General features: G+C 43.4%; 1 protein-coding gene across 2 annotated transcripts; it reads right to left on the bottom strand.

Annotated features, from left to right (window-relative positions):
- Positions 1 to 446: 446 nt before the first annotated feature.
- Positions 447 to 10,693, bottom strand: dnajb5 (DnaJ heat shock protein family (Hsp40) member B5). 2 transcript variants are annotated; one of them, XM_030737485.1, is made up of 5 exons: positions 10,557 to 10,637; positions 9,990 to 10,252; positions 9,023 to 9,287; positions 7,626 to 8,287; positions 447 to 2,391 (listed from the first exon to the last, which is right to left on the bottom strand). In XM_030737485.1, the coding sequence occupies exons 3-5, from the start codon at positions 9,231 to 9,233 to the stop codon at positions 2,158 to 2,160; spliced, it is 1,107 nt and encodes a 368-aa protein (XP_030593345.1). In that variant the 5' UTR covers positions 9,234 to 9,287; positions 9,990 to 10,252; positions 10,557 to 10,637; the 3' UTR covers positions 447 to 2,157. The 2 variants fall into 2 exon arrangements, with proteins under 2 accessions (XP_030593345.1, XP_030593346.1); XM_030737486.1 differs by lacking the exon at positions 9,990 to 10,252 and having other exon boundaries at positions 10,557 to 10,693.
- Positions 10,694 to 12,781: the final 2,088 nt, after the last annotated feature.

The following is a 12,781-nucleotide window of genomic DNA, read 5'->3' on the forward strand; positions in this document are numbered from 1 at the left end:
GAATACATGATCATATCAGTAATCTATCCAAAATTGCCTATGTCTGAGAAGGTAAATCAACAGGAAAGATGAAAAAAAATAAATTTTGATAGAGAGATTTGTGTACACACTTCTATCTCTTCTCTAAATAAATGTTAGATAATTTGGTCTTCAAACGTTTATTTAAACAGAACCATAGAGGAATAAATCTGGATGGCTCCTGTAAATTTCACAGAGGGCCAAAGTGATGTGGATGTCAATGAAGGAGGCTATTGATAGGCTAAAAGCTAAAGCTAATAGTTTACACTTAAACTATAAATACAATTGAATTCAATGTTATATAAACACATTATTATTGTCAAGGGGTCTTAAATGAAAATGAAGCAAAGTGCTAACTTCACACATTTGGTTTATTTGTTTTCATTTTGAAAAGTTCATACATATTGGCATATGCACAATAAGCAGTGTAAGTGAGTCTTTGAGCAGCAGCAGCACTTGTTAAGCCTGGTTGTTGCCACAGGACCATCACACAAGTCATTCAAGTCTCTCCCAAAAAACAAAAATCACCTCATAGTTTTGTCCTTTTACAACATAAAAGTGCATTTATCAGATACAAAGCATTCAAACATTTTCCCTGTACACATCATTTATACGACTTCTAGCACTGCCAGCGTAACCCACACATACATCTCATCATTGCTTTCAATTACAATGAGGAAGAGCTCAAGGGAGTCCCCTGCAGCTGAGACAGAGAGCAGCTGCTGCACCATATCAAACCTGTTTCCTCAAAACATTTTTTTTCTATTTTCACTACGTACAGTATGTAAAGTTTGATGTACAGATGTTACAGAGAACAGAGGCATTTATCACATCAGAAACTGAGGACTAAACCAAAAAGTAGACAACAATGCAGTCTACTTTTTGGCATTGCTCACAGTAGCACCGAGACATGGCCTTCAAATGCCACAAGAGAAAGCAAAGAATATACACAACAAAGCTGGGTTTCCCACAGGAATCTCGACTTTTTACTTCTGTCTAACGTCATGCTTGCATCCCTCTGGGAAATCCAACCTTCACTTGTATGGCACTTTACAAAGATGAATTGGCAAAAAAAAAAAATCATCTGTCTTGTATCAAATTACTTCCTAAAAATGATCATTCTTACATACAGTACAGTAAGGTGAATTACTTTACATAGCTTGCTTATTGTTATTTTTTTTATAAAATTACCAGGTCCTGGTGGTAATGCCTAGCACAGCATAGGGCATCATGTGTTGTATACATGGCTATTTGTATATATATTATAGTGTGACCTGTATGTGTGTTCACATATGTGGTATGACACTGGGCTAAGGCACCATATTGAGCCAGGCTATTCAGTTCACAGCTCAGAAGGGAAAGCACCGATATTATGTGCAGATATCTAAACTTACACTGCTGTTACAGTTACATGATTGTCATTCCCAGATTTTCCAATGCAGCTGAAATATGCTAATAATACTGGAGTAATGCAGGACTTTTAAGTGTGCTGTGGCACTGCACATGTCAACCTATTTTTTTTGGGGGGGGGGGGGGGCTACAGATTTTCAAACACAATTCTTTATTAGACTAAAAGCATGAAAAAAAAAGGATGTGTTAAAGGAAGAGTTATGCTAAAACCCACTAAACACACTGAAGCTGCTGGTACACTCAAAGTAAAAATAAACAATCCTATTTTAACTGGTTCAGAAAAGAAAATCCTGTTTCTTTTTTAAAAAATATTTCACGCTTCATCCTATCACAAAAAGACGAGGATCAGATAGTCGGACGGCATATAAAACCACTGATAAATCTGTAAAAAACAGTTACGAAAAGAGGTTCCCTTAAAAACTGCAATCGTGCTGAGCCCATCCTCAGCACCGCTCCACTGCTCTGGGTGCTTATGTGTGTGTGCTTGGGCTGAAAGACAAAATAAATATGCGTAAATTACATCCTCATACCGCCATTCTTCCTTATGTAAAGTCCCTACAAAACCACAGCATATGTTTAAAGCTGTGTTCATTCACACAAGACAAAAGAAGGGTAACTACAAACAAGGAAGGAGTAGATAAAGGAGCGTTAATGGTATTTTTTTTTGGGGTGGGGGGGGTTAGCCTGGAGTGTGTGGTGGGCGAAGAGAAGAGTTAGAGATGTGTCTTCCTAGGACTGGGGAAGGTGTTGTCTGATAATTTCTCTGGACTGAGGGGGAATCCTGTCGGGAAAACGGACCGAAAACTCCACGATGAGGTCACCACGCTGCGAGGGGTTCTTTGGGAAAGGCAGGCCTTCCCCTCTGAGTCGTTTCACCGTCCCTGGCTTGATGATGTCGTGGCAAGGTAGTGAAATGACACGGTTTTCCAGCGTGGGAATACTAACTGTGCAGCCACACAATGCCTGGAGAAGAGAGGAGATGGAAAGAGTTAATATCTTTAATAGGAATGAAATGCCCAAATCTGTGAATATCTCAGTGATGTAATGTTTCCATAAAGTCTTCAGTCTTCATATCTTTCCCCAGTACGCTATCGGGAGGCAATCTTTGTTGTACTTTCTGTGTGGTATGTGGGTTAAAGTGTGTGAAGAAAAGAGATTGTACTGACAGCACTGTGGGGGTCGAAAGAGCAGTATTTGGAACAGGAACATTTAGGAAAACATGACTTGGCAGTGGGAAAGTTTTCTAGTCTTTGTGTGTGTGTGTGTGTGTGTGCGTGTGTGTGTGTGTGTGTGCGTGATTGTGTGTGTGTGTGTGTGTGTGTGTGTGTGTGTGTGTGTGTGTTAGGGAGTCTGTGTAAGTGTGTCAGCATTGCAGGGCCCCACATTGCACAGGGGACTAATTTTAGCAACAGTCTCATAGCTGGGACTAATGAAGTGAGGCAGGAATCGGCTGAGCTCGTAAATAGTTGGAGGGCCTGTCAGATCCTCACATACATGCGTGCGCGCACACACACACACACACACACACACACACACACACACACACACACACACACACACACACACACACACACACACACACACACACACACACACACGCACACACACACACACAAACGCCTCACCTCCTTATCACAGTGTGTGATGCATCCAGTCAGTGTAGAGAGCGCTAAACTAAACACAGAGACTTTCCAGTTATCACGACTTCACAGGCTTTCCAGTGAGCGTCATTCCCCAGATTTGCACTAAATGGAAAGAACTATTTAAATCCACAACTGTGTGAATGGACTTCCTTTCTTTATATAACACTTGGAAAATAAATCACTACAAATAATAAACCAGTAAATAAAATACTATAAAAGGTGTGGAAAAGAAAGAGAAAAAGCCAGTGTGAATGACCGCAGCATAATGAGCTAAAGGGTTTAGGTTAAGTTAGGTTAAGAGTAAGAAAGCCAGAAAAACAAAACCTTAATTTGGAGATTCATAAAACTACTCTGAGACAAAGGAAGATATAGAAATGGAAATCAAAATAGAGTATTTCAAAGAATGATTATGAGATAGCACAGCTGTTAAAGGGTTGGCTGATGCTGTTTGTTACATATCTGTTACAGGCTTCCTTAGCCCTAAAATTAACCCCCCCAAAAAGCTTAAAAGGGTAGTAAAAATATGCTGTGACTACCACTGCTTTGTCAGTGCTGGTGACAGTTTTCATTGTCATTTGAGATCTTAGAGCAAACAGCTGGACTCTATAGGAAATGCTTTGAGTTAAATCATAATGTCACCATCCTAACAAACCATCAGCTAGCCTGATGAAATACACCAGCCATTTTATTAAGCACACCTGGTCAACCCATCATTGAAGCAAATATCTAATCAGCCAGTCACATGGCAGCAATTCAATGTATTTAGACATGTAGACATCGTCAAGAGGACCTGTTGAGGTTTAAACTGAGGATCAGAATGAAGAAGAAAGGTGATGTAAGTAAGTGACTTTGAACATGTGATGGCTGTTGATCCCAGACAGGCTGGTTGGAATATTTCAGAAACTGCTGATCTACTGGGATTTTCTAGGGTTTACAGAGAATGGCCCCCAAAAAGAACTGATAGGAAGGCAACAGTAAATCAAATAACCAATTGTTAAATGATAAATGGACGGTTTCTTATATAATGGTTTTCTACTCTACATGAACACTCAAAGCACTTTATACAGCATGTCTTATTCACACAAGCATTTCTCTTCTCTTCTCATTCACATACACACTCTGACGAATGCATCAGATGCAAACTGATTTCTTGAACCCTACAATGAGTTCACTGCACTCAAATGACCTCCACAGTCATCAGATCTCAATCCAATAGATTTGGGATGTGATGGAACCAGATATTCACATCATGGATGTGCAGCTGACAAATTTGCAGCAACTGCGTGATGCCATCACCTCAATATGGGCCAGAATCTCTGAAGAATGTTTCCAGCACCATTTGAAATCTATGCCACAAAGAATTAAGGCAAAGCAAAAGAGGGTCCAATCGAGTACTAGCAAAATGTACCTAATAAAGTGTCAGGTGAATGTATATTTAGTACAGGCAAAGGGGGGATCACTTAAGTTATATCATCTAAGAAATCATGAAAATTGTTGTTGCCATCTTCCAGGAATAGCTTATGGATCTACAAGAAAAAAAAAATCAAGGAATCACTAAAGTTGTTGTAATACAGTTTAATTTACAACTTAGAAATATCAGGGCAATCCAGTGATTAGTAGCTATTTTAGGATCAAAGTGCTGATCTAACTGTATGATAGATCAACCTACTAACAGTAATTAAGAGTGTAGAATGCCAAGAATTAGAATCTAGTGATTTTAAAAGATGTAATGGAAAATTGTATCCTATTTTTTTTATTTTTTTTTTTGCATTTTTGGCCACAGCGGCTTTCATTGATAGTGGAGGGAGACAGGAAATGGGGGGAAGATACAGGGGAAGACACGCGGGCAAACTGGCAACAGGCCAGGACTCAAAAACCCGCGCCGCCTGCACCACCACTGAGCTACCCAGGCACCCAAAATTGTATCCTATTTAACTTTAGTTCAGAACCTGTTTGTTCTGGGCACTCAAATCCCTAGAGTAGTCAGATATTCAGGGCAACCTTTGTGATATTTAGAAGAGCAAGAATTTGATCTCCCTCTGATGTAATTGTGATTTTGCCTGCAGTGATACCTCTATGACCCAATACATGCACTTATCCACTATTGTATTAATTGGAAGATTATCTTGTTGTGTCTGTTTTTTTTAAAAAAAGAACCTGGGGTCTATATGTGGACTGGTGACCAGCTGCTTCATAGAACATACCAAGTTTTCCGGCCATGACATCAGCATCATCCTTTTACCCACAAAATACATTAAAGGGTGATTTCTTTGAGTGCAATGGAGAGCAGTGGCTCATCCTCCAGTTATGGACAGCTCCATTGACTAACACATGTCTCACACACAGACAGGTTGCCATGACGCTCAACACACACTGCCAGCTGATCCGAGGGCCCACGGATTGCATAAGACTCAGCTTAGACAACAAGGCTTTAGAAACTGACACAAACAAATGCACGCGTGCACATGCACACACAGACAGACACACACACACACACACGCACAGTCACTTTTTGCTATATTTGAAAGAACTTGTATTCCAGACATGTATTAATTACTGAGGGCCATATGCTAATGTTAAGTTTCACTGTTAAAACCAAACAGTTTTGTTACAGCTAGCCAGCTGAACCAGGTTAAGGAGTGCTCGCAATCCAAAGTGTCCTTACAACACTGTGGGCTGCCTGTCATTGAGCCTGTCCTGAATTCTGAATGCTGGTTGCTAATGCTACACACAACAGATGGTGCAAAATGCAAATGCTGCCTTGCTCCCATAGATTCAGCAGTTATTTGCCAGATAGCAGAAGTGAAGCTGTAAAAAGATGTCCACTTAGCCTTAAGAGCCAAGAGGTACAGTTGTCCTGGATGTGGATTTTGCTGCTGAACTGAGCACAGCAGTGACAGGAGCTAGACACCTCAGAGACTTTGTTATTGCCATATAGAGCCTCCCTATAGATCCTAATATAGACTGGTTTCAGGGAAACCAGTGTGTCAGATTTGAAGTAAACTCTCAAATTGCTTCTGATTCTCACAGTGAAGAGACTGCAGGGCTGAATGTTACCTCTACTAATGTCTCCCAGGAGTTTATAGCATGGCCAAACAAACTTGGAGGCATTAAACTGAGCCGCTCATCAGGCCATGCTTCGGGCAGAAAGCTAAACTGAGCAGCCAAATATCTGGAGAATCATAGAGCAGTCAAAATATGACTAAATAAAGATACCCGCTTAAGAAAAGTGTTTCCAAATATCAGCATGTCTTTGTGTCACACCTCTTGTTTTTTGGTTTTGATCTGATTAGTGAGGCTGTATTATCTACTGAAGCACTGCATAGCATTTGCCACATTATGTGTGGTAGATTTTCCAGCATGCAACATGCATCTGGTGCTGTGATTTTACTGCAGTATTTAGCATCACATCTTCAGGAGAGCCGTGGAATATGAGCTCTTATTTGCTTTGGATACTAAATCATCTGACCCACTTCCCTAATATTCCCCAGATACACCCCCCAACACACACATCCCAGCCACAGTTCCCCTTCGCTTCCACATCTCAACTTTAGCTGCGTCAGAATTAAGTCTCTTATCTGGCTGCTGTAGGTGCAGAGGGTTTTAGCTGTGGGAGTTCTGCAGTGCAAACCTAATCACTGTGCTGGTTTGATCAAGTACCATCCCCTGCTTAATGTGACTCGACAAACTAATGTGCTCTCGTCAACTAAGCTTCATTGTCTTTCTGTGTACAGATGCAGTTATTTTCCAGTGCATTAATTCCATGGTGATCCGCAAGAGTCGGTGCTGCTTTTAGAGGAAAGCTCATCGATACTGGCCTGAGTTGAGTAGAAACAACTCCCCTGACATTTCCAGCTATTTGAGAACACCTGCCATTAAGCAGATCACGTGGAGAACAGGCCAGTGAGTGGCAGCGCTATTAAAAACATTAAAGTTTGTCTAATTTACAGACAGAGCAGAGCTGGTGCTGGACTCGCTGCCCTCTAATTAAATGTCCTGCCAGTCACAGTAATAACAGTCTGGACTGCCATCAATGTCACACTACAATCCATCTTTAATGGAGTGTGTTAGCAAATAAGCTCTAAAATGGAGAGAGTGCACACTCGCTTGTGTGCGGCTTTGTGTTGGTGTGCCTGTTTATGTATTGATGCATATGTTTTCATACAGTGTGCAGAACAGGTGGGGATAATGGCGCTGTGCCAGTCACACAAAGACACCACATTCCTGCTACTTCTCTCGCAGCGCAGTGGCAGCGACCCTGACTGACGCATACACACTCCTTCCTCGGTATGTTTGATATGACCACCCACCCAGTACTGTTGACGTTACAGACACCTCTCTTGGTTGAGTGACATGAATAATTTGTATTTTTAGTCCAAACTTTGCACATCTGCATTAAATATGAACCTGGGCCGCTCCACTGGGAATGAAACTCATAAGCTCAGCAGCATTATCTACCAACTACATTTGGAACAGCAACAAAGAAAGGTCAACTGATGATAGAGGGGAAATCAGAAGACAAGACAGAAGAGAGAGAGATAGAGACAGGCGCACCTCTTTTAGGCTGATCTTGCAGTTATAGATTATGTTGGAACCATCTCTTTTGAAGTGGGTGTGCCCTTTGTCTTTAAGCACAAAGGCTATGTCGGCGGGAATGTTCTCAGGGGTCTCGTCCCCCTCCTTTGGGAAAGTAATCTTGGTCCCCTCTTTCCAGCCCTTCTTGATGACAATGTTGAGGATCTTGTCCTCGGTCCTCATGCTCCGTCCATCTGGGTTCAACCTGCGGCGTGTGATCTTCATACGCTTGGTGCAGCCGTGGAAGATCTCTTCCAGCGAGACCTTCAGCTCGTGGACGACTGGAGGATCCTGCTGCTTTCGGTTGGTCCCCAGGCGCTCTGATGGCACACCCCTCCTCCTGCGGCCCTCCCCTGGGAAGCCATTGTTCATCCCCCCTGCAAAGCCAAACTGTCTCCCGAAATGAGCGAAGGGATCATCCTCATCCATTTCCGTGTCCTGCTCCGTCTCGTTGCTGTGGTCGTTGTGGAAGGAGAAGCCGTTGGAGCGGCTGTGACTGCGGTTGGAGCCGAAAAACATATCAAAGGGGTTGGAGCCACCAAAGAAGGAGGCAAAGGTGGCATGAGGATCTCCGTGAAAAGTGTAGTGATACGATGAACTGCCAGGAGCACCCGAAGAGCTGCTGCCTCCTGTTTTCAAGCCTGAGAAAAAAGAGAGAATAACGTGAGACCTCACATGCACATGCACACACTCAAAACACCCACCAGCTAAAAAACACACATTAATATGAACTCAGATACCAGACGCAGGACCTAAAGACAAAGTGTGGGTAACAGTAGAGAGAAGAGTGGTGCCCACGTGGGTGGGAAAAATCCCACAGCATCACCGGTCTTCCAAAAGCGCTGCTGTTGGAGGAACTCATGAAATACCAGGTCACTCCATCCAACACACTCACACAATAACACACAATAACATACACACGTTTTCAGCAGAGACACATGCACAGAACACCCACAAATGCAAACTACAGCAGTCGCTGCTATTCATATCTGAACCACGTAATGGTCTTATGCCATCTGTCTGTCAGCTAACGCACGCACACGCACACGCACAGACACACACACAGACACAGAGTTATATACACACTCCACGAGCAGCTGAGGTAGACTATAAGGTATTAGAGCTGGTAAGTGCTGTTGACACTGAAGACAACAACAGACAACCAAACATGTGCCAGCACATAAACATGAAAACATGGAAGAGACAGCATTATTACTTCAGTGACTGAAACCCACCAAGCTGTGATATGAGTTGGTTCCTGAGCTACTTCAATAACAACTTAATCTATCATAACCCCTGCTTAACAAGGCTTCACTAACAAAGCCTGCACTCTCTGACCTCTTGCACTCAAATGATCCAGAAAGCCCCATCCTCACCTTCCTCTCCCAGCTGATCGTAGACCACCCTCTTCTTTGGGTCGCTGAGCACCTCATAGGCCTCTGCAATCTCCTTGAACTTCTCCTCTGCGCTGGGATCCTTGTTCTTGTCGGGGTGAAAGCGGAGCGCCATGCGCCGGTAGGCCTTCTTGATTTCCTCCTCGTTGGAGCCCTTGGGGATGCCCAAGGTCTTGTAGTAGTCCTTTCCCATGGTGGCACTCTCAGGAATGGGACCCCCCTCTTCAGCTCAGGCTGTTGTCAGTCACTAGTGAGATACAAGGCTACTTTAGAGTCTTCTGAGATGGATACTGCCAAAAGCAAGAGACTATATATGACTTGGCAAAGATGCAGAGTGGACTGTGCCCATCAGGGGTTTACTGTGAACACTATTTAATGATAACTGGAAATAGAAGGATGCTGCTTTTATTGATGGAAAATCAGGACTGCAGAGGAATCCCCCTTCATCTACTTCATCAACTTAATCACAGGGTTTCTGGCTATTAGCTCAGCCTGCTAGGCATGTTATAGATGATGCTTGATGATGATTTGGGCATGTTTATAATTTTGCGCTACATGGACAAAATCGCCCTGGCTTCTGCAGATACTGATGATCTGCCTCCACCTCTGCTTTGTTTAACCAGCTGGACATAGGCGCCCAATTGGACAGGCAGAAGCCCTCCACCGAGGCACTGCGGTGCCTCCGAGCGGGACACCGCGGGAGCGCAGACAGCAGGGGAAAAGCCTGGTTTCTGCAGATAACACTAAAACACCAAGACGCCCTGATTATCCGCTGCTAAAGCTACCGTTCGCTATTGCAGTAGAGCCCCCCCCCTTAAAAAAAAAAATTTTAGCCTCATAATTTCAGCCTGATTTGTGCCACAGTGCAGACCAACGGCAGTTTTATTCTGACTCATAATCCCGAGAGAAAAAAAAAAAAACAGTGAGAAGAAATAAAGCAAAATCCTACCAGGAAGCTTTGCAATTAACGAAGAATCAGAACAGCATGGTCCGGCTTCTCTCTCTCTCTTCCTTTCTCTCTGTCTTTCTTCCCTTCAGACCCTGCTGTCTGCCTGCCCGCTGCTCTGCCGCTGGTGGGTCCTTATAAATTGACGTCAGGACGCCGGGAGGATCACCGGCTCTGAAATAACCGGTGACCAAACACCGAGATCCTCCTGACGCTTCACTGAAAAACCTCGGACAACTGTCCATGAACCTCCGTGTCGACATCCACTGAGAGTAATAAAAAGTAGAAGGAAGAAGGGGAAAAAGCAGGCTACTGCTCTGTTAACGGGATTAAGGCACGGAGGCGCAACAAATATATGAAAAACTTAAGTGACTGTCAGTTGATTAACTTATTTGATAAGGGACTGTGTTAGGTTTTAAAAATTCCTCTCCCTTTACTGATTATTAGTAAATCTAACTCCTCTCCTCGTCCATAATCGTGCTCTCTCTCTCTCTCTCCTGGTACGACGCACTGTGAAATTGCGCAAATCTAGAAAGCCTTTCCTTAAAAAGCGTCAAAACATTTCCTTACCGAGCCTGCTGCTCCTGCCGCTCCTGCCTTGTTTCCGATTCTGGTCTTGTGTCTCAAAAAATCGCAGCCTGGAGAGCAAACCCAACCCTCTGTCAGCCAGCAGCCAGCAAGCACTCTTTGTTCAGGGTCTGCTGTCTCACACACACACGCACACACACACACACACACAGGGAGCACTCAAATGGCGTTACATTCAGGATTAAGTTAAATTAGTGGCGTTGCTTTAACTTTCTTCTTTCATTGGTAGTCTTAGCTGGTAGGTCAGAGGTCTGGGGCTTGGGGAGGCATATTTGGAAGTAAGGAGTCCTGGTAAAGAGGAGTCCTGCTAGCTTGATTAAATGAAAAAATAAAACAGAGTGCGTGTTAATGCGTGTGATCCTGCAGTCGTGCCTGGATTTTGTCGGTATAAACACTGACTGCTGAGTCATGTGATGACTCCCCCCCAACACACACACGCATTTTCATCTTCTATCTTTGTGAAAAGTGAACATCTATTCACAGTCATATCCTACAACACCAAGCCCCAACTTTCACACTTTCCCATCCCTCAAAAATCTATCATAGCGTTATTCCAAATCTTAGTTTCACGTCTTTACACTTTACCTCGCTCCACATATACTACCTTTTAACTCCAACATTTAACCCTTTCACTTATTATTATAAGTCTAAGTTTAGCCATTTCTAAAATAAACCATCTGATTACAAACATTCACCCAGAGCTGCCTGGGGGTTCTTAGAGAGTAAAAAAAGGCTGCATCAGGTTTTGTAGACATTAAACACATTCACGGTTTCTAAGTAAGTCTTAATTTGAACATGCAGTAAGTAATAAGGATCCGCTTTTAGGCCTTCATTAGGTCAGCTCATGTGCTTTACTAGTGAGGATTCCCAAGCAAATATGTTGTTAAATCAATGCAAACCTGGTGACACATGGTCTTAAAGGTCAGAATGACCCAGTGGCCTCAGACCGCCCTAACGCACAAGCGAACCTGATCTTAAATCTGAGATTTCAAAAGCTGGTTTGTGATCCAGGTTTGCGCTGCCCTTAATTTGAAACAAGTACTATACTTTAGACCGTAATCATCAGTGCCACAATCCGGAAATGCAACAAATGGATCTTGTTCAACAAAATTTGCCTTAATCAGAGATTTTTTGTTTGCTCTTCCCTGCTTGGAGATTTGGTTCCTGCAACAAAATAGCACACCTCACATCTTAAAAGCCAAATATTCCTGACTTCACCACTCTGTCCAGAGCAGATCAAGGAGCAGCCTAGCCAGCTTTCACAAAAAAAAAAAAAAAGAAAAGAAAAGAAGAAAAAGAAATTACATGTAATACACCACCAGTGTGGAGGTCTGAGTCATTATTGATGACTTTTACTGTTAAGTGGACAGGAAGGTACACTCAGCGGGGTGAAATGCTTCTTCTCCATGATGTCAATGTGAGACAGGGAGAGAGAATGAGAGAGAAATAAAGGCTCATTTAGCTTTGACTCATCATTCCCCACCGGACTGGCGAGGAGGTGCGAGAAAAGTGGGTGTCTCAATGGAGGAGTCTGTCTGACACGCACACATACATGTCCTCACACACGCTTAACATTCAAAACAAGGCAAGAACGAAGAGAATCGCTGTATAGTTGTGGAGGACATCGAAGATACATTCTTGTGTGTCTGGATAAGTGTGTGTGTGTATGTGTGTGTTTTGGCATCAGGGAGGGACTTGGAGCCAGTGCAGCTGTCCCACAAGAGCAACTGGTTAGCAGTGGAGTGTTATTCATGCTCGGGAATGTGACCGCCAATGAAACATGTTGAAATTGACTGCAGTGCAACATCCGGTTAAACTGAGATCCGCATCTGTCTGTACCAAGTCACTGAACTGGTTACACAATCAACTATTCTTATTCATTACTGTCAGGAGGTCTTGCATAACTGGTCAGCTTTCAGAGAACAGAATCACATTTCTGCTGTTGTGCACTGCGTGTGTTTGTTTGCAAACTAAAAGCCATTGATGACTGACTGGGAGCGCATCCACGTGCTGCTCTGATGCTGAGTGTGCACCGAAACGGGGTGATGCTGGGTTTCCATGGTGACACAGGGATCTGCCAGACAGTGATGTGTCTGCTAAGAATATCAGCAATGGGTCCCTTCGAGCACGTGCGTATGTATGCGTGGGGGAAGAGGGGGGGGGGGGGGGGGGGGGGGGGCAAACTGGATGAGTTTGGAAGGAGAAAT

Source organism: Archocentrus centrarchus, chromosome 9, assembly GCF_007364275.1.
Source record: "Archocentrus centrarchus isolate MPI-CPG fArcCen1 chromosome 9, fArcCen1, whole genome shotgun sequence".
Taxonomy (NCBI): domain Eukaryota; kingdom Metazoa; phylum Chordata; class Actinopteri; order Cichliformes; family Cichlidae; genus Archocentrus; species Archocentrus centrarchus.